At 37.5% G+C, this 23,146-nt stretch overlaps 2 protein-coding genes across 3 annotated transcripts in view; one reads left to right on the top strand and one right to left on the bottom strand.

The window, feature by feature from the left end:
- Positions 1-235: 235 nt before the first annotated feature.
- LOC105250868 (microtubule-associated proteins 1A/1B light chain 3A-like) lies at positions 236-5,083 on the bottom strand. Its single transcript, XM_025408356.1, has 5 exons — positions 4,956-5,083; positions 3,561-3,802; positions 2,413-2,575; positions 2,100-2,286; positions 236-2,033 (listed from the first exon to the last, which is right to left on the bottom strand). Exons 2-4 carry the CDS (start codon positions 3,604-3,606, stop codon positions 2,121-2,123), a joined length of 375 nt encoding a protein of 124 aa, XP_025264141.1. The 5' UTR covers positions 3,607-3,802; positions 4,956-5,083; the 3' UTR covers positions 236-2,033; positions 2,100-2,120.
- A 290-nt stretch (positions 5,084-5,373) lies between these two features.
- Positions 5,374-23,146, top strand: part of LOC105250867 (dual specificity tyrosine-phosphorylation-regulated kinase 2) — a 32,071-nt gene continuing 14,298 nt past the window's right edge. The window contains exons 1-2 of one of the 2 annotated variants that reach the window (XM_011257203.3): positions 5,374-6,734; positions 6,815-8,972. In XM_011257203.3, the coding sequence (XP_011255505.2) occupies positions 7,860-8,972 (1,113 nt within the window). In that variant the 5' untranslated portion in view covers positions 5,374-6,734; positions 6,815-7,859. Of the gene's footprint in view, positions 8,973-23,146 lie in introns of both variants that reach the window. The other variant, XM_025408355.1, reaches the window with a different exon arrangement.

Genomic DNA, 23,146 nt, shown 5'->3' with positions numbered 1-23,146 from the left:
ACCATTCTATAATATAAAGATTTAATATAGATATAAACATGATAATTGGATTATAGACAGTGTTAATTCTTTAAAAAAAACAATGAAATTTATACAATATTTTACATACAATACGAAACACATGCATTGTCTCTTTAAAATTTATTCAAGTCATAAAAATATTGCAAAAAAGACCTGATAATTTTCCTCCAAAACAGATTAGATAATAAATGAAGAATTGTAGAGAGACATCAAATATGAAAAAGATTAGTTTATTGCAAATGTCGCACAATGTGGGGGAAGGGTACATACAGCTTTCTTTCTGTATATTTATTACGAAAGCTTTATCATAAAATGTAATATAACTACTGCTAGTATCACTACTGTCCTTAATTTAATCCTAGCTATGTTTGTTTCAATTGCACTTTTTACGCTTTATTCCTTGTCTCTTTTCTCTCTCCAAAGCTCGGATATATACCTATTTCATTTTAAGCGTAGAAAGCGTAAGAAAGTGCGATTAAAACATTCTTATTAGGATATATTTCGTTTCTTGTTAAATATTTTGCGTTGTATGATGACTATGTCAAAATTGCATAATACTTAAAAATTATCATACAATGCCAATCGCTTATGAAATAAAGTTAATTTGCATAAAAGCTACAATATTTTGTACCACAGTATTAAAAAAAGTTTCACTATTATTAGAAATATAGTCTTAAATTTAAAATTGCATCTGATTATACAGTATAACACACAAGTATTTTAGTACTTATTTACATGAGAAAAAATATGACTGTTATATAATGTAGATGCACAAAACAATGGATATCAGGATTTCAGCTATAATGTAGACTTGAAGCTTAAAGATACTATATATCAATGTACAAATATTTAACTATTTTTATGCAATATTTAAAAAGTTTCAGAAACATACTTGCATTCATTCTGATTTTCTTGCATAATTCCTTAATAATAAATTTTTGCGCTTTTGGTAACTTATTGCATAAGTATACCACAAAAGAGGATACTTTGTCAAGTTATCTAAAAACATTACACTGTGAAGAGAGAATTTTCTCTAATTAAAATAGTATCCAAGTACCTTCATTGTATATTGTGAATTCGATGGAGCGCAAATTCATATATCCTGTGTAAAACTTAAATATAATTTCACAAGAATTTAACATATCACCGTACATTTCACACTGCATATTATATACATGAACACTTTTGTTAATGTCTTAGTATTGTGTGATAAAAATAATACTTGAAGATTTTATCATAGAAAGATATTTTCATCAATAGTCTTGAGGAAACTAATCAGAAACACATAAAAGTATATCATTAGTCAAAAATATTAGTGGAATCTTAAAAAACGAGAATTTTGTTGAACTAGTATTATATCCATTTTGATTTTGTTCTCATATTTAGATGTTTGTGTAATGGCAATAAACAACACTATATACAAAAGCTATTGAAATAATTATGTAAATTTTAAATTGGTCTAAACAAACTAAGAAACTGGCCTATTATATAAATTACTTGTAATAGAATAATCAAGTTGAACAAAAACCATATTTGAAACTTATTATGATCACAAATTTGTTTTTATGAAGATGAAAGTGTGGATACATATGGGAAAAACCAGAAGATGAATCTCCATAAATCTTTTCCTTATACCCATTAAAAAAAGAAAAAGTGAAATCTGCATTACACATCTTTACCTATAACTTATCATTATGTAGCCTATTGCTATTAAAATTAACAATAGAAATTGCCATTATTAGTAGTAAACTAAGTAGATGCTATGCTAACTTATATATCAAATGTAATTTATCCATGTGTCAAAAGTAGAAAGCACCGTAATGATTTTATATATAGGTTCCAAATATGATTGTTCTGTTAATTATTCCAGCAGGTACCGTCAGTTGATCACAAAGATTCTGCACAATCAATTAAAGGCAGATAGAGTTGCTAGCAGATCTAAATCCCCACAAAATTTCACGTAAACATCTATCAAGGTATTTTTAAGTGCCAAGGAGGTATTTTGTTTTTACCTGTAATTTTATGCATTAATTGTTAATTAAGTTAAAAAAGTAAGATTATTAAAAGTTGTTTTTTACTCAGTTGTTTTGCCTCTGATGTTAATGACCACCAAATACATCCTGGCTGGCAAACACGATATAAAGAAAACCATCTGGATCTTTTTCATTCTGATACAGCTCAGCCATAGTTAAACTTCCGCTTACTATACTTTTCTGATTTACTAATAAGAAAATTGCTTGTGTTGGATTTAGCTGCAACCGACGTCTTTGCAAAAAAAGAAAAAAAAATTATATATATATATATATATATATATATATATATATATATATAATTAATTATATATTGTATAACATTTTAAATCTAATTTCTCATGTGTTTATAAAAATATACCTGATTATTTTACAGAATTCCGCCACAGTTAGAAAATCTGGCACCAAATATTTGCTTTTGTCCAAAAGTGGCAGTTGATTCTCTAATTTATAACGCTCCACAATGATAGGAATTTTATTTGGATGCAGAGATCTGATTTCTTCCGCACTGACCCATCGCTGTTCTAAATTAACATAAAGAAATATCAATTATATATTTATATATTTAGCTGTAATATATCTTTTTACAAACGTTTATATATTTAGCTGTAATATATCATTTTATAAACGTTTCATCCCTAAAATATTAAAATAAAATCTTATAACCTATATTACGTAATGTTAGATCAAAAATTACGATACAATAAATTTTTGAAAATTTCTTTTTGTTTTAAAGCGAAATCCTCGTTTGACATAATCGATTACACAAACGCATTGCTCACCAAAAGGATACTTCCTCTTAAACCTTGAATTCTCAGAATGCATTTTTCCGAATATACCGAAATGTAATTGTTGCTCTATTTAATACAACTCTATCTAATACAACAAAGTAGAAACATTAAGTAGAAAATTATAATAAAAAAATATAAATTTAAAAAACAATTCTCTTTCTTTGAATCGACTGTTTTACGTGCTGGATTACCGTGTCGCGCGATATGAAATGCAGAAATCGTCTCGACCGAAATGTGCACTGCAAACATGCATGCGTTGCAGCATTCTTTTTTTTTTCATCATGTCCTTTTACAATCTCTTGCAATCGCGTGTTCGTAACTTAGTCATCGAACGTGTTTGTCAACTTATATCAATAAAGAAATCAGGTGAAACGATTTATTTTATCGCTTCATTTTATAAGATAACATCAGATAAAAAATATAAAAAAATAAAGCTCTCTTTCGCTCTCTCTCTCTCTTTGTTTCTCAATTCGTCTGACGAGATTCGGTTATTTAATGTGCTCGGGGACTTCAGATTGAACTTAAGTTTCGTAAAGCGAAAATAACTTGAAAAGGACGATTTTTAAATATTTCAAGTATCTTTTGCATGCCAGGTCAAAGGTCAGGTCAGGTTAAGATATAATCCCTTTGTTCTCGTATCTACATATCTGTCCTACTCTATTTCTAATTACACGTTATCGTTTTGATGCTATCTCACGTATAAACATGCGGTACTCACCAAACGTACGTCTTTCTTTGTACGATCTTCTAGGTGTCAAATTCATGTTCGTTGTAATATTATAATGCACTATCACCTACTGCGACGTACGCGACGCACTATCAGCTGTGGACTCGCTCTCGGGTCAAAATAACGCTAGTATGTCCAACGACGCTGTATCGTTAGGTTGGGTTAAGTTAGGTGGGTCTGACAAGACGCACCATTCGCAACTACGCAATCAATCAAGAAGATAGTCCCCTTAACTACGCAGAAAAAGGATATTGCTCTGGAATAAAAACTATTGACAAAAATGATAAAGTTGTATCAACCAACGTAAGAAAGGCAGTAAGAGCAAGATTCTTATTTTTTCGTTTACAGCGATATATCATTATTACAAGGGATGTGCGATATTATTCTATTGTAAAGTAATAAGAATTGTATGAAGTATTTTAAATAATCTGTACATATTTTAGGCAAATGTGTATAAATTATCTGCGAGAAAAAAATTCTTTAGAATCATGCACGTATGATATATATTTCATATATTATTTTTTTCGCAGATTTAGAGCATAATTTTGAAAATTTTTATACCAATGGATCGTTTGTTAAAGCTATCATTTAGTAGATTATATGAAGTTTCAGGAATATATATCTGCACCTGTCATAAAAATCACATGTTTTATGACAGGTACAGACGTATTATATATTCTTGAAAATTTACATAATTTATTATATAAATATTTACCGATATTTTTGCATTTTTCTCAAGCAAATTTCGATTAATTTAATCGATATTTGAATCAACTGTTACAATCCGTTCACGATTTCTAGCTATATAATTTGTCAATTCTAATCTCATTTCTCTAATTTGATCCTTCCCTTCGCGCTTCAAATAAGAGAAATTATATAATAATTACATCTGTATTGATAAAATATAACATAAAATGTGTATGTTACTTTTCCTAAATTAATCAAGATTGTATTAATTTTAATTTGATCAATGACCCTAAAAATATCTCGCTCGTTCCTTCGGAATATTTAAAAAGATCCAATTTTAATAAACTCATATTCGACCGATAATGTATTCCAGTACGAAATCTCCAAGACGATATATCACGAAGCGGAGTGATTAAAATTCGTTTGAAAAAATACGAAAACAATAGAAGCCCCTTATTCTAGGATCGTTAGCAACCGAGGCTGTCCCTCTATTCTATTTTGAAATCTTCCCTCGATCCATTTATTCTTAGATACGTGCGCAGAATGAAAACCTTCCGCGTTCTATCCTGCACTCGCTTTCTCGCTCTACGCGTAGCAGTCGTCCGGCAAAAATGCAAAGCGAGAGCTGACAGATGGAACAGCTGTTTCAGAATACAGACGAGTCCAGAATAAAGGAAAAGATAGAGGGGGAGCGCCTACCGTGCATCCTCGCGTTGGCAGGTACCGCCCTCTCGCGAGCAGACGGCGCTTCCCATCCTCGGCGACAGTCTCGGCGAATCTGTTCTGCATTGTCCCGCGAAATCCGCGACAACGCGCGTCTCCGCCATGAAGCACAAAGTACGCACGCGGGGACTCGCGTCACCTGTCAAACGAGCTCGGCTCGAGCAAGGATTGTCGTAGATGCGAACTCGAGAAGAACGAGACTCTCCTCTCGACGATAATCGCTCCCGGCCGTCAGATTGGACGGCGTCGATTCGCGAGCGCTCGAACGGCCATCTAAGTGAAACGACACGTTCCGCGGCAACGCGGAGTGTGTTGCTGCGTGTCGCGAACGGCGACGGCGGCGGCACAACGGAGTGCGTACGTATATACGGACGGACGGTGATGTACAGCGTGCGGCGCGCGAGATAGAGAGACGGAAAGGAGAGAGAGAGAGAGAGAGAGAAGGAAGGAAGGAGGCGTTTTTCCGACCGGCTCTGACGGCGCGCGCGAAGGGGCGGCGGTCTCGCCGAGCGAAAGATCAACAAAGGGAGCGAAGCCGCTCGGTTTCCGAACGACGACGTCGTCGCGGCCAGGAGGTCCCCGGACGAGCGAGACGGAGAGCTGGCGGAAAGCGGAGCGTCCCCCCCCCCCCGCGCGAGCGAACACCTGTGCGTGATGCGAGGCGGGTGTGCGGACAGTGCATCCCGACACTGCAGCTCGTGCGTACGTACGCACGGGACGGGAGACGAGTAGTCGTGCAGGAGTCGCCGGAAGCAGCGGTCGCGTCGCGCCGCCGCGCGTAACCGTTAAAGATCCGTCCTCGCGTACATCACGGCGTGTGATTCTCATCCCCCCTCGCCCCCCGCTACCCCTCCCCTGTCGGGGCATTAACACGAGGAACCGTCGCGCGGTGCGAGTTTCGATCGTGTGCGAGTGCGCGCGTGTGTGTCCGGTGCTCTACGTACGTGTTCTCTGTTTTGTAGCCGGATATCAACCCCGGTCGTCAACAGTTCCCGACTTTGACGTTTCGACCGACGTTCCGTCGACGTTTCGTGCGGGGTTGGAAAAAGAATAAACATGGTGGTGGTGGTGCGAGAGCGCGACGAGATCGAGCGAGACGGACAGACGGATAGTTAGACGGAGAAGGAAAGAGTCTCGCGAGAGAGAGCGAGAGGAGGAGCGACGACGGCGGCAGCAGTGTGGCAGCGATCGGCCAGCAGTCGGTTCGCCAGAAGCGACGAATTCGATCGGCGCTTCCTTTGTCCGCGCTTCGAGAGAGAGAGAAAGAGAGAGGGAAGGGAAGCGATTCGCGGTGAGACACGCGGCCCGATTGATGTCAACGATACGACGACGTTTCGCGCGACCCTCGAGACGCGGCCTGCGAGTTTGCATCGTCGCCCGACTCGATTTTCGTGCACGCTGTCAACACGCCGCTGTCCAAGGGCACTAAAGTGTCAGCCGGGATTCTCATCGCGTCATCCAGCCGCGACGTTACTAATCGACGAACGACGGCGACGACGACGTCGCGGTGCATGGTGTTATGTCGTCGCCGACCGAGAGCCGCGTGATTCGTCGGTGCCGGTGACGAAAAGCGTCCGTTCCCGACGAAGAGAGGACGGGATTAGGATGTGAGAAAGGTGGAAGGTATCTCGTGGAGAAAGAGAGAGGCGGAAGGGGAGAGAGGAAAATTTGGGAAACGATTCTCCCACACGGCCATTCGGGTATCTAATCAAAAGAAGAGAGGAAAAATACACTCATTGCTCGAGACTATAACCGGTGAGTGCGAACGAGTGCGCGCGAAATTTGTCATTCGCCTCAAGTGTACTTGTTAAGTGAATGTTTATGTAAATCGACAGGTAAATCAGCGGAAAGGCGGAGGATACGATCTATAATCGCGGCGAGAGGAGCGGCAGTTTCTGGCCATCGAATCGACAACAATGAGACTCGGGCCGGCGAGTCGCGAAGATCCGGCGACTAGATTTCCCGAGGGTATTTTCGGGCGCTGACGAACGGCGTCGAACGGAACAGCAGCGGCACGGCAACAGCGACTGCGACGTAGTCGTCAAATTCGCGACGGCCCGGTGCCAATAACCTCCGTGTAACCAGTCGGAGGTTGGGTAGGCCGCTTCCTCGCACGGCGATGATGCGTTCGCCCTCGTCGCGCGCGACAGATCGTAAAATTAGAAGACGCGAGGAGGCCCGCGAAGCCGAAAAGAGAGACGTCGCGAGCGAGCGACGACGAAGAAGAAAAGGCCCGGATGGTAGGCACCGGCTGACGATGTTCAACGTGCGGGACTCCCGCTGGCGGATCGACGCGTGTGACGGTGTACGTGAGGAAAGTGCGGTTCCATAGTTCCTCCTCTCTTCGCGCGAGTGCGAGGATCGCCTTCGTGTTCAAGAGTCGGGCTCTGACCATCGACCGAGAGGATATCGGTCGATTAAACCCGCGCCCGGCGTCTTAACTCGTCGAAACGCGAGTGCAACTTGTCTAGTCTGCTGCATTTACTTGTGCGAGGATCGCCGCGATTCCCGGGGATGCAATTAGAGGAATTGATTTCGTCGGCAGGCAGCTCCACGTGCGATTCACTCCGACGAGTCTTGAGTTTCTGACGCAATCGCACATTCCCGTCCGGGAGCTAGGCATTTTCCGGCTTTCCTCGGAACGAGACTGACCCGTCGCGGGTTCCTGTAGTCGATTATAATTTATTCAAACCGCGCTGTCAAACGCAGCATGTCTCTCGTCCAGTTTGGGCTATTATTCTTCGACGCGTCCGGCGAGGGGGCGAGAAAACGCGGAGAATCGCTGATCGCACCGCGCTGATCCACTAGTATTTCGCGTATCATCCCGATGACGAGCCTCGACAAGGACAAAACAGAGCGAACGCGAACAAATGGGCACCAATGATTAGCTTGGCTCTATCGGCGGCGGCAAGCAGGATCGAGATGCCCCTCTCCAAATCGAATCCGTTCGTGCCGGCGAGCGCAATCTCGACGCAGCCGTACATCTCGAGCAGCGAGAGCAGCAATCATCTGCCGCCGATCATCAAAGGTACCGGGCTGAAGCAGACCGGTGGCGGTGGCGGCGGCGGCGGAGGCGGAGGCGGCGGTGGTGACGAGTCCGTGCCTTACCCGGGTTATCAGAGACTACCGTGGAAAGGCGAGAGCCTGAATAACTGGCCCGTGAGCCACAACCCCAGTCACAACTCGCACTCGCAGCCCAACAGCCAGTCGAGCAGCCCGGTCGTGAGAAACGGACGTTCCGATGGCAACTCCAATAGCGGTAGCGGCCGCGGGGGGGCCGGGGGCGGCGGCGAGGGTGGAGGAAACGGCGGTAGCGGCAGCAACAGCATCGTCAGCGTCAAACCGAAGACGGCGACCATCACGCCGGAGATGGTGATGAAGCTGTACATGAACAAGCTGACGCCTTACGAGCATCACGAGATCTTCAACTACCAGCAGATCTACTTCATCGGCGCGAATGCGAAGAAGCGGCCGGGCATCATCGGTCGGCCCAACAACAACGAGTACGACAACGAACAGGGCTCGTACATCCATGTGCCCCACGACCACGTGGCGTATCGCTACGAGGTGCTGCGCGTGATCGGCAAGGGCTCGTTCGGCCAGGTGGTCAAGGCCTACGATCATAAGACGCACGAGCACGTGGCGCTCAAGATGGTGCGCAACGAAAAGCGCTTCCACCGTCAGGCGCACGAGGAAATACGCATATTGCGTAAGCTGCGCGAGCAGGACAAGGACAACACCATGAACATCATTCACATGTTCGACTCGTTCACCTTCCGCTGTCACATGTGCATCACCTTCGAGCTGCTCAGCATCAATTTGTACGAGCTCATCAAGAAGAACAACTTCAAGGGCTTCAGTTTGCAACTCGTGCGCAAGTTCTCGCACTCGCTGCTGCTCTGCCTGGATGCGCTCTACAAGAACAAGATTATACACTGCGACATGAAGCCGGAGAACGTGTTGCTCAAGCAGCAGGGTCGCAGCGGCATCAAGGTGATTACATACAATATTCACGTTGGCCCTGTAAACTCAAAGTTTCAAATACCGCTTATTTGCAAGGCTCTCGCAAATTTCCCGACGCGTTTCTATTAGATTACACGATGTAAAAATAATTTTACAGGTTAATAGTCTGCCGTACTTCCATAAAGATGAGCATGTTGTATTTTAAAAAATTTATAAGCAACTTTTCGTCGAAAATATTGCGTGGAATAGACGATTAAGCGAGTAGAATCGCGATTGTATCTAAACTTTCGTGTATTAAAAAACGATTAAGAGAATTTTAAAGTTAAAAGAAAATTAAATTGATAAATTTCTTTACAAATTATTATTAAAAATAAATTCAAACCCTATTAAACTCTTCAATTAATAATCTTGCAATTTTACTTTCGGATCGCGAATTAATGCTTTTATTATTGTGTAATTTGAAGTCAAATTTCTTTTTTTAGAGAAAATACAATATTTACAAACAAAAACCGAAGCCATCTATCCTCGTCTGAGATTCGAGACGGTGAAATTAATTCTCGATAACACACGATTTTTCTTTCTGATAATATTTGCAAAACAAGATCTCGAGTTTCTCTCGATGGCATTTCAAGGAGCCACTTATTATTCCTCGTAATGCGAGTCTTTATTGACATTTCTTTATATGGTTTGCACACGGAAGACTTTATTGCTTCCCTTCGAAATAACGACATACCGATGACGTACATTAAAAAGAATGACATTCTATGCAAGATCTATTTTTTTTTTTATTCATCCGTTCACCTAAATTTCGTTCTTTTGCGCACGTTTCCGATATTCTGTCAAATGTTGAAATGTATTACTTATATTTGATTTTTATTTCATTTTTTTGCACACGTTTCTTTACTTTTGTGAAATTGACCTTTCAATTAAAGTTAATGGATAAACCGTTTCGCCCACGAAACATTTTCCGTATACACAGCCGCGACCTTTAGCCCCGTTTTCCGAACATTCGATATCGAGAGAAATCGCGCAGGAAGCTGTCAAAGACTGCTTTTTCCCTCGTGAATAATACGACATACACGTCGCACCGCGCTTCCAAAACCTCCGACCGGATTCCACGAATTCACGGTTAACCGACAGACCAAAAAGAACGCGCGGATGCGGGAAACGATCTCTCTTGTCTCTAACTGTGCAGATACCGCAAGACGTAAACGCTGTTAAATGGCTCCCGTTCATGTTAAACACGCACCCGTGCTACACTTGCGACGATTCGCACTGCACGTTTTCGAGCAACATGTTTGTCGGAGATGGTGGTCTTAAGAGGTAACATGAATATCGCATCTCGCATATTGACTATCTTCTCATATACCGAGTAAGGTGTATTATTTACTGGAAATGGTGTTCGCATATATGCATATAAGGATAGTAGAAATTTTTCTGTTAGTATTATTACATTTTTCAAGCAATAATCTGTACTCGCCCATTAGGAACGATTCCATTTATGCTTTTAACGGTAATTGGTAATATACATAGTACATGTGAAGTGTCCTTCTGTCATCGTTGTAATACAACACATACAAATTCATAATAAATATTCTAAATAATATTCTAAATCATAATAAATATTTAAATATTCTATAACGAGAATTATACAAAAATACTTAACACATTACACTAATAAATATTTTATACCAATTAGTTTCAATTAACATCTAATCAAAAATATTTCTTTCAAGAAAATTGCTAACTTTTTTAAAAATTATTATGCGTATTTTATCATACGTTTATTTTACACATATTTATAATTCTTTTAATTGTGAAAAGTTTTATTAAATAAATATGAATATCAATATGAATATCAATATATTTCTTATCAATATACCAATATTATATAAGGATCTTTATATTCGGATCGCGTGTATATATCATTTAATTATTTTAAATGTTATTTAAAGGTGTATCGTGGATAATATCCGATTATCTAGTTTCGAGGTCCTCGATCCCCTACCTTGTCGTCTCGTCAGTAAATGTGCAAGAATGCGTACAAGCGGAATCATGTTACTTCCGCCAACTGTAGCATTCGCACGCAAGTTCACAAAACTTTCCGAGAGTAAGGCCTGTCTACGCTGGATCGTGACCTTGCGAGGCCGCGCGGTAGAGTTTACTTTGATGCCGAGGCGTTCGCGCCAGGTCGTAAAGCTAAGGGGCTAAGTGCTGAAAATGGGCAAAAATTAGATTTGCTTGCTCCTTCTAAATGGCCGTAACCGACACGACGGGTGGCCTCTCCAATAGCCTTACGATGCTTGAAGTTTGAGACCGATCGGTGCGTAGCACGTGATTCCTTCCACGATTCGTGATTGCTTTTTTAATGTTTGACAAGGTATTTAACGATCCTTTATTTTGATTTAGAGACGCGATTCGAAATCGTATCAACGATTTTCAAAACGAGTTGAATTTTCTGACAAAATGATGCATTCCCTCGTTCTTATTTTGCACGCGAGAACATTGATTAATTACTTTATTTAATATAATGTTTAATAATATATTAAATAAAGTAAATTATATTATTATTATATTATAATATTTAATAAAATAATTATATTATAATATTAATATTATATTATTATTAAAATGTTTAATAATAATATAATATTTAATTTATTAAAATAACAAATAAAATAATATTAAAGATCAATCTATATAACTCCTATGACACAACTTTGACATGATTTCCAAGAAATTGATGTTATGTAACGACTCCATTATCTAATGACAGTGCTTTTCAATAGCACTATCTGCATTGTATAATCAAGAAAATTCCCAAAGAAAGAAAAAGCATTACTAGCGGAAATCTTCACTGAGGTGTGAATAAAGATTGAATGCGGAGCAATGAGTCGTGTCGAGGCGCAAAATCAAATCCGGATTAAGCCAGTGCCAGTTGTTTCTTTCTCGAAATGTGATTTTTCATGGTTGCATAATTAACGGATTTGTTTGGAGACTTTGAGAACGCGATATTTAACGCGATTCAATGTCGACGGGAATGCGGCGCAAAAGTAAAAGTAGAACAATAATTACTTGTAGGATTTCGGAAATAATCGTCAAAGTCGCGGAACAAAATTCTATGGAAGTAAAAATCAATTATGATTCGTAACAATATTTCCGGTAATAATTGTCGAGGACCCGAGAATATGAATATTCAAAATCGGTATCGTTTAAAAAAATTATTGTAATTTTCCAATCCAACTTTTCTAATATCTAAGTTCGTGACTTTCGCTGAGCGTCTCTTCTCATGTCGTGTTATCATTATCCGCATTAAGACATAATTGATTTTGAAATGATTAAGAAGATGTTTCGACAAGGACGCGACACGCACGATATCATTGATTTTTTGACACGTGCCACTGTGTTTCGTCTGCTTTCCTTTCCTCTCTTACTTGATATCTAAAATAGATCACTATTTGATGATAAAATGTCATTTGTGCCCCTAATAATATATTACTTCATATTCAGCATCGTATAATTAATATGTAGTAGATATATAGATAATTTATATTATAATTATAAATGCGTGCAGAATGAAAAAGTAAATTGAATTGAACTTGTCAATTAATTAAATCAAATTGATGAAAATAACGTCGGAAATTACGCGTCAGAAATGCGCTTCAAACATTAATTATTATACGAATAAAAGTGTTAATATCACATGTCACTATATTTACTCTTTGCAATCTATATATTTTTGGTCATAAATATATAAGAAAAAAGAGAAAGTATTTTATAGAGAGGGAAATTATTTATATTTAATAAAATTATATTTAATATTTATAGTTAATAACATATTTATGTGTGTGTATGTGTGTGTGTATGTATTATGTATGTGTGTGTGTGTGTGTGTGTGTGTGTGTGTGTGTGTGTGTATATATATATATATATATGTATGTATGTATGATACAGATTAGAAAGCGCGTAAATTTTGTATGTAAATAGAAAGCTTGCATACACACATACATTTTTAATGAATGACATAGTTTAATTAATATCACACACAGTATTTAGAGTGAGTAAAAGTTTGAAGAATGTCAGGTATTTATTAATTATAGATAAGGAATACGCGCTCAAATATGTATGTGTGTATCATTTTATATGATATCGCGAATTCCGTTTTGATGAGAATAAACGGATGTCATGTCTGTGAATTATTTTTCCCATTGTCTGCACGTTTCCTATTGCAATGAATAGATTGCAATGAATGTATTCTCAATATCCTTTCAGCTTTAAAAATTTTTGTCTCTCTTTCAACAGGCGTTTATTATCGACTTGGATTAATTGACAATCAAGATGTATGATATTACTCTTGTCATAACAACTTTCTAATTTAAATATTCATTAGAGCAAGTTATATATTCAATTTCTGTTATCTAAATTTATACATTTAATGATTGAGAGAATTAAGAAAATTTAAACAATTATAATAATTGCATAATTTACACTTTAGAAATTTAAACACAGCAATTAAAATAAAAAAATAAAAGATTATTGTTCTCCTAATTTGTACATTTTTTTCATATTATCAATTATTTACATTACAAATGAAAATCCTGAGACTCATAATTTTTACACGCACAAGATTTGGTGTCAAACTCGAATTTTTAGTTTCGCGAATGTGTTAACTCGATAACTGCAATTTTCAGTTGGTATTTAATCATCCGTGGCGATATTGTAATGTATGATGTTCGCATGGTATGCTCGGCATGGAATGAAAAGCACGCTCGAAATTTGATAGGTGCGGAATCCCACATCACAGATATATATACGGGAATATATTTACCATCGATTTCTCGATGCAGTTTTGAATGTAAATTAAGTGTTACGAGACATGCCTATCGCGAGATTGGATTTGCGTGTACCGCGGAATGAAATTGAAAAGAATTAAATTGTTTTATATTTTAGCCCTTTTTAGGGGAATGCGGTTATATTTCTCAAAGTTAAAATAAAAGGAGACAATACAAACGCGAATTAATTGTTTATTGACATATTTTATTGCGCTAATTTTAAGAAAACAGAATTATTGGGATACACGTAGGATGCTAAATATTGCATTGCGCGAATGGAAATTAACGGTAAAAATGTTATCAAATGTCAAAATAATTCTCGCCGAAAACAATTTAATATGTTGTGTTTGCGAAAATATTTTAGACTACGACACGAGAGATAAAACTTGCCGCGTGACACACACACACACAGACATACAAAATTTATTTCGAAACTTTAAAGGAATTCAATGAGAGAAGGAGAAAGAGAAAGAACATTAAAATTTACAACTCTTATGGACGTATCGCGCGTACACTTCAAGTTCCTCGCATTAATATCCCACTGAACAGGCAACCTACAAACAATCTACAAAGTGGGGGATTCTCCCAATATCCCGAATCTCGAAGGGTTCGTAAAATTTGCACGCGGTTATATGTCACATCCGCCTTTCTCCATTGCTGTTGCAATATCGCACGTTGTGATTTATTGATAATATTGTTTTAAATAAAATGGGGAGGGGGAGAAGAGAGAGAAGGAAAAGTGAAAAAGAGGAGGACGAAGACGTTCGCTCGACTTATGGAAATCTCGAACGATCTTCAAAGTACTTTTCAAAGTGCGTGACGTTTACGATATTTGAAATTTTCCGACTGGCTTCATTTCGACTTCGATAAGGACGACGATGATCCAGAGAAGTCTCGTTCTCGGATGGCTTTTCCGGTACGACGTCGTTGTACTTCCCTGACGTCTTGTCGATCAATAGGAAGTACGTATATGTATGTATCAGGTATACAGCTCACCATGACACGTTTAATCACACAGACGGATCTAGTTTGGCACCCGATAGACTACTATTACTCCGATAGTAGAAATAAATATTTGACGCCCTGCTTTTATACGCCATTTCATCGGTTCAGTGGCGATCAAATTGAATCGCGATCAACAATTTTCGCATTGACTTATATCTCCTGAGGAAATGTGTTTGATGTGTAGATAAAGAACGGTGGAATTAAATCTTTCTTTGATCGCATCCGATCTTCCGATTCTAGATTTTCATCTGGAAGCCAATCAGAAGCCAAATATATAAATGTATTTGGCGTTGAATGTTGTCCAAAAATCATGTTCAGCACATCTGGGAACTACCGCTAAGAAATGTAGCGTGAATATGGGTCGCTGAATGTGTTGCTATCATACTTTATCTTTGATCGCAACAAGTGATTTATCATCATGTAAAAGACAGTATGCGATTTAAAATGATCTTTCTCCAAAATTTTTCACACCATAAATTTCTATCTCTTATAAATACTTATATTTGATTTAATTGCGAATATTTAACAGGAGTATTATTAAGGAATGCAACAAGTTTTTTTCTACACTCAATATCGCTCGAACGATTCATATCTGTCAATTCCGCATAATTATTTTCAGACAAGCTAGCGAGATTTACCGTGTGCGAAGCGACGTTCTCGAAGGCGAGGCAACGGGACGAGAGAATCGTGGCCGATTAATAATCGCAACGCGATTTTCGATAAGCGATCGCGCGAATTCAAACGCGGCCGTCGAGTATCCATTACTCGTTAGCAGATTGGTATCGCGACGCGTGAATATGTTGCTTGTCCGAGGATTGACGGATGCTATATCGCGGGGATTCTATGAGACCGAGATACTACCGGATTCTCTCTGCACTGATCGCGTGGGCGCGAGCGAATCAGATCGACTTGTAGGGAAGCGCCGAGATTATACCGTGCGTGCCATTTATCTGTGTAATCCACTCTTACAAAGGCGAGTTTAACGTGGATCCGCGAGCTGTTGCGCGCGTGACCAATAAAATCACGTAATCGTGACAAAGAAACTTCTTAATTAGATATCTCGACGTAATTTACGCGCCGGAATCACTCGATTATTTCCATTTTTCCCTCCTTTCAGCTTTTTCCCAAACGTCAATTATACGAGCCAATTTATCACCAATTTATCGAGTTAATTACATAATATAAGTTAAAAAATAATCAATTAAATAGGTTAAAAAATAAAAAAAAAATAAATTAAATAATAAAATAAATTAAAAATAGATACGTTGAATCACAGAGATAATTTAGCAATGTTGATAATTATTAAAGATGATGATTATCGAATTATTTATTGACAATTTGCCGCGCTGCGCTATCATTAAGAGGACGTCATGAATCTCTATCGGCTCTGTATCTTTATCTATCTAGATCAATTAATTCGTAGGATATTAGGTTAACTCGCTCTTGGGGCGAAGGCTCGTAAATTCGACACCATCCCTGGTAGAGTCGTTTACATGAGCGGACGTTGTAATATCGATATTAGCGTATCGTATGCACGCGATCACATCGACGAACGTTCAACTAACGTCGGGCGTAACAGATCGAGATCAATTAATTTCCTAAGTACAACGATTCAATTCCGATCTCTCATCTGTCCGGAACTTCAAAGCTCATATCCGCGAATGAAGATGAATGAAGATTGTATCGGTGAAGAGGTAAACTTTGCGCTGCGGTAAACAATTTGAGAACTGTATATCTACTGCGGCGATTCTCGTTTACCCATGTTTCTTAGATAGAAGAGATATATTTGCTGATAAATTAAATTAATTTTTAATTATATAAAAAGAAATTCCACAGAATTATTTTAAAATTTTTGTAAAGTATTTGGTGAACGGATCGAATGAATGAATGAAAATTCTCTCAATGAGAAGGTTTTCATTTAAAAAACGTCATGTATTAGCTGATTTATCAAAATAATTGTCAAATAATTATCAAAATCTAGAATTATTGAGCATTTCCCGGATGTTGATAATAAAATCTAATAACTTATTTTCTTAAACGATAATTTTAAAATCTCGATACATTTATGAGATTCGATGGATATGTTTCGCGATTAAACGTGAGTGGAATGTAATATTTCAACTTTCTCAGGAGACATTTGTAATTTTTGTATTCTAGATACATTAAAAGATACGTAGATATGAATATATCAGGAGTACACGGAGAGTCTTAATTGGTTAATAAGATATACGCATCGTGCCTTATGTAGCACGACAAATGGAAATTATCCTGACCTACAATCGCAATATATGTAACAGGAAAGAAATAAATAAATAATGTAACACTGGACAAATACGAGTATTTCTAATCGACTTATTTAAAATTATAACTTATTTAAATCTAGTTAATTACAAATAATTTATGGCTTAATCTCGTAAATGTTTAGCTATTTTTTTCTCGATTTTATTCTTGTCATTATTATATCTTGCAAATTCTTAAGAGCATATTTGCTTATTAAAATATTATACGCGAATATTTATCTTTTATAATTAAGATTTATCTTGTATTTAAGCACGAATTAATTAAATAAAATTCGAGAAATTTAAATCCTGAAAAATTAAATTTAATTGAATACTATATACACGGAAAAATATGTATGTGTGTGTGTGTGTAATTTCAAGAGTGCCTCGATAAGGATAGAACTTTCGAAACCGATCTTGTTGGTGAACCGTGAATTCCCGTTAATTGAGTCACGGTAATGATAACGCGTGCAACGTTCGTTAATTTCTAATCTATTGAAGGAGCGTTACTTTCGGATAGCGTAGCGTTGTTAACAATAATTCAGGATGCATCCTTTGTTATGTCTGAAACTGACGCCCTCGATATTTATGCATCGCGAGGTACCCCATACCAAGGTTGTCCAAGTTCTAAAGAAAGACTTTCTCAGAAAAGATTTGCCTCGACGACGACACACTAAGATGTATGTATGTAGCTACTCGTCGCTTTGTTTAACAAAGTTGTCAGTTGAGACAAATCTTTTCTCATTTTCCCAATGCTGAATTTTTTCAACATCCTGAATACATATGGCACATTATTTGTTTCTCCCAATCACGTACGATGTACGATGATTATTAAAGATCTCGAGTGAAATTCGCAATTTGTAAGGTCGGCTTTAAACACGAAGTTGCGTGTAAAGCGGACCTGATAAATTATGAGCATACGTACGACTTCGTGTTTAAAGTAGATCGTACAAAATCATGGATTTGACCCACTTTGCTTTTCTAATCAAAAGTATACGAAATAATAAATTTAAAAAAAATTATACTTTCAATTAAACGCATATATATAATAATAATAGCAGAAATCTCTCATTAATTTAATGCGTTAATACGTTTATTTTAATTGCAAATTTTTGATGAATGATGCTTTCGCGATAAATTATGATAAATTATTTCGCGATAAATTATTCTTCGAGTGTTTCCGGTCTTATTTTTGCAAGGTAGAATTAATATTGCCGTTTAGGCAATAAAGGCAACAGATTTTAAAGGAAATGCTTGCGAGCAACTTCCACAACCGGAGGCTATCCCAACTAGAAGGAGAGGAAGGTCTCTCTCCTTCGCATACACTCCATCCAAAATTGTATGTCTTCATTTCACGCTCCAAATATAAACTCGTGTATCCTTCCCTCTGCGAGAATTTTATTTCTGGATGTTCCTACGACAATCTTATCTTTTGGTAAATAAGAATGGACTGGTCGTATTTCTTGAGTTTTCCTTCAACCAGTCAAAATTTTTCTTTATAACATTCTTGGTCATTCTTTATTGATACTTTATGCGAACCATAAAGAGGGGCTCTGAATAAACTCGCAGAAATGCTGCTTTAAAAGAAGCTTATGAGGAAAGCCTATGTCGTATAAGTCATATAAGTCTGTATCATATGTTATTTCATATTTTGCTTCTTCGAGCAGCGTGATTTATTAATATCAAACTGTTAAGCTAATATTAAGATATGTATGTCCGCTTCGGATCCCTTTCCCAATATGCAAAAGATACAAGTGCAATATAAAAGATTACAAAACTATATTTTTTTAGCAACATTAATTATTACAGTTAAATTATTATATGATTGACGTTATAAACATTTTTCTAGCGTAATTAATATAACAAAAGTTTTAACCCATTGCTTGAATAGAAAATAAAAACATATGTGACACTTTAGTATTTACTTATAGGAAGCAAAGAAAATCATTTTATTTTTGTACTGTTTCGTCGATACCGTGAAACGAATGTGCAATCATTATTTTACTAACGGTAGTGGTATGAGATTACACAGATATAAAATATTTCTTTACCACTTTTAAGTAACGCGAGTGGTTCACATTCCACAGAGAACGTAAAATTTGTACAACTTCACTTAGCGTTTTAAAGATTAAAAAAAACGGATGATATGCTCAATTTAAACGTAATCGATGAGGCGCGGTCAAACATATTTTGAAAGTACATTAGAGGAGGTACGATCGGAGCAGGCTCGTAAAAATAGGGGACGGACTGATCTCTCTCTCTCATCCTCTCACTCTTCCTCCCTACATTCGCTATTAATAGGCGAAGTAGTGCGTCGATGTCGATAGCACGTCTTTAATCCACGCTCTTCTAGTTTATCGGAAATTTGCCGGCCGCGGTGCAGCCTCGAGTACGAGACTAATTCGATTTTCGCTACCGTCTTGAATAATAAATTCCATCGCTCCGTAGACCGATTGGTGCCTGATTTTTTTTACAGTCGATATAAAACGTTTACGACAGCAGTTGTTAAACGGATTAATAAAAAAAAAAAGGAAGAACGGGCTTGTATCAAAAATTTTCACTAACATTTCCGCTCAGTGATTTAGAATATCTCCCCGAGAGACTGTTTATTTATCGCGGAGGCGTATCGTGGAAAATTTATCGTGTTTATCAATTTAAAATTTCCCGTTGTAAATTTTGACGGATAAAAGCAAAGTAGCTCGATTTATATGCGTCGTAATAATTTGTTGAAAAATTTTTTTCACAATTATTTAATACATTGATGCGTTTAATACGACGCTTATAAATTTCACAATATTTCAATGATTTTCTTCATAATGATTTAATACATTAATGCATTATTTAATACGCTTATGAATTTCACAATATTTGTTTACATTGTGACATTTGCCGCATATTTTCCGTCATACATTTTTCGATTGTTTCGCGTTTCGTTAACAAACTATCGTAACAGAAAAATGAAATATTTATTTGTTGATATTATCATAGATATATCCGGTTTGCCGTTAACACGCAATAGCACAACGGTGCCGTATTAAAAATAATAAGCACATCCTGGCGGGTCGCGCGGCTCACTGTCCGCGCTATCTCTACGATACATTTCGTTCGTTGCCGGATCTTACAAAGGTGCGTGGGGGTCAATGAATCCCGGTCAGTTAAAAATAACAAGAAAGACGGGTTGAAAGACACTAGTATCACGATGTAATAATTATCTCTCTTCATTTTTTCAAAAAGAATATCTTGCGAATTCAATGACATCTTCTATCATATGGACATGTTCTTAGACTAGTGATATCAATATATTGTTGAACTATTAAATATTAATATAATTTAGAAAAGAAATATAGGATTTAGGGAGAGAGTTAATTAAAGTTGAGCTATTGATATATTTTATTTTACTTGCAAAGTTTTTGTGTCAACTGCAAATATACTGTAATTTTTATTTAAATCGGGTATATAAGCAAAAGGAAAACTACAAATAATTAAAATAATTTTTCATTTTAAGGTTTGACGATTATTTTTTCAAAATATATTTTTAGCTTTAACTACGAAATCATTACGAAATACATGTTATCTCATTTTCTGTATTGAAAACTTAGTTTATTAAAAGTAGGATGCTAAATTCATCAAAGTCATTTATTAAATGCGTTCCGTGCTAGTGACGAAGTGTGCGGAAGCGACCTCGATATTTATCTACGTCATAATGGGAAAATACGCGAAAGCGTGAACGTAAAATTGCCATCGCCATTTTCATGTTGTACGACTTACAGACAATAATTTATGGAGCTCGTTTTCTTCGTTATAAACATGTCAAAGCAAATAATTTTCGACCAATGTGGCTTCCCTTTCTCGGACGCAGAAATAAGAAATTGGATTCGGAACAGCAAGACGGAGAGACTAGTTCCTGTTTCGATATCGGGCTAATATAAGTACGAGGATCCAACGAGCGAGCTTGCGTATCGATATCCATTCTCTCTCTCGATATCGCTGAATGAACAAGTCCTCCCATTGTTCCGTGCACATTAATTGAGCCGGCGCACCCACTCGAAATGTTGTATATATAGCTGTTGGCCACTAGTAGGGAGGTTCTGTGTTACTTCCGCGCTAAAGCGACTGCACGTGGCTTACGATCAACATAAATGCGTCGCACGTGGTCTCGTGTTTTACGCTTGTTTTTACAGTTACTCTTTCATGCGGTGGCGATTAATGCAAACGACCATTCTGACGAAATTTCGCCGCGTCAGAGAGCAAGCGTATATTATTAATGCAATAACATGCGAGTGAGCTCTCTCTGTAATATATGTATATATGTGTATGTATGTAAATTATTTTCTCTCGTGATATTTTTATGTATACACAGTTTTTACCTATATACTATATACCTATATTTTTCGGTTTTTATCGATCTCTGTCTCGAAGAATAATGAACTTTGAAATGATTCTGTGACAGAAATCTTCGACAGATATAAAGATATCTTATATATTTTAGATTTTTATCGATGAAATTTATTTTAATAAATAAACAATTTTTTATTCTATTTTGATATTTCCGCTTTTTTCGATAAATTTAGATTTTTAGATTTTTTTCATCAAAAGTATTAATTCGGAAATTAATAGCAAACGCGATATATAAATTTGTCGATACATTTTTCGGTTTTTATTGATTTTTGTCTCTAAGAACAATGAACTTTGAAGTGATTCTGTGACAAATCTTCGATAGATATAAAGATATCTATGTACATTCTAGATTTTTATCGATGAAATTTATTTTAATAAATAATTTTTTATTCTACTTTGACGTTTCCACTTTTCTCGGTTTTTCGATTTTTCGATTTTTTTTCATCAAAAGTATTAATTCGGAAATTGATAGCGAACGCGATAAATATGTCGATACACCTGTCGATATGGATACGATGTCGATACAAAACGCGGATATTTCACTTCGGTATAGCGGATCTTATCCATGGGTGTCGAGCTCGATATCCATCCCCGCGAACTTTTCCACTTGTATATATCACGCTGCACTCAGTTGTTCAAATATTTAAGCAGTCAAATTTATGGGGAATCGCGCATCTAACGTAATTCGAGCCTCCTCTGTGTCAGGAACATCGACCGCACAAAAACACGTCCAGGGAGAAGTGCTTTTAGAAACGGTTACCTATACATATAGCCTTGTTATTTTTTTTTATCCGTCGTCGCGTCGAGCTGTCGCGTTTCTCATCGGCGGCGTCGCTTTTAAATTCGCACCGTGCGATTACATCATTCCCCAAAAAGTCAATGAGACGGATTCTCCTCTTTTTTGCCGGCTACAAACTCGACGACTCGAAAACTCCGAATTAATCACTGAATGAAACTGCCAATAAGTATCTTCCTTTCTTGTTGCGCGCTTCAATCGAGCATACTGTGAGATAACGCATCGATAACTTTGTTACGGTAAACGAAGAAACTTGGAATCTGTCTGCGAGAAACCCCCCCCCCCCCCCGAGAATTATTCTTTCTTAGAAATTTTAATTCAAGAGAAAAGTCAAAAAAAGAGAATATTAAATTATTTTACATAATTAATATATTATATATATTGTAATTTTTTTATATACACTCCTATGTTTTATTTTTGTTTGAAGCAAATTGAACTTCGAATCAGACCATAATTAGCGCTAAATGTACACCGAGAAGGGCTGAAGGTTTACAAAGTCTTTCTTCACAAAGTTATATACGTCGGCACAATCATACCGCCTTTCCTCTCATTCTCCTGTCTTGCCGATACGCATTAGACTCGAAGTCGCGAAGCAACCTGAGAAAGAAAGGGAAAGAGAGAGAGGGAGGGAGTGGAAGAGAGAAAAAGAGAGAACAACTTCCGCGACACGGTGGACCGGTTCTTCTCCGCGTGCACGCTCTTGGAAGCGAATTGAGCATTCGTCCTTTTGCAGTCCTGCGCTGCAGGAAGACACGACTCTGTCTATGCACATATCACGGCGAGATTTGCGGGAGTTTAATTCGAGGGAATGTCACGTCGCTGAATTCAGAAATTTCATTTGGAGCTGAGTTATCCCGATGCATTTAATAAATTTTTTCATATTTATCCATCTAC

Source organism: Camponotus floridanus, unplaced genomic scaffold (assembly GCF_003227725.1).
Source record: "Camponotus floridanus strain SB8 unplaced genomic scaffold, Cflo_v7.5 scaffold202, whole genome shotgun sequence".
Classification (NCBI taxonomy): domain Eukaryota; kingdom Metazoa; phylum Arthropoda; class Insecta; order Hymenoptera; family Formicidae; genus Camponotus; species Camponotus floridanus.
The sequence above is the reverse complement of the archived record's forward strand: the minus strand, read 5'-3'. Positions and strand labels throughout refer to the sequence as shown.

Excerpts from the sequence above, each read along its gene's own strand:
- LOC105250868 (XM_025408356.1), bottom strand. The coding sequence starts at position 3,606 with ATGAATTTGACACCTAGAAGATCGTACAAAGAAAGACGTACGTTTG. Across the intron at positions 2,576-3,560 it reads CAAAGAAAGACGTACGTTTG|AACAGCGATGGGTCAGTGCG; the intron begins GTGAGTACCGCA and ends ATGTTAATTTAG. Across the intron at positions 2,287-2,412 it reads GAATTCTGTAAAATAATCAG|ACGTCGGTTGCAGCTAAATC; the intron begins GTATATTTTTAT and ends TTTTTTGCAAAG.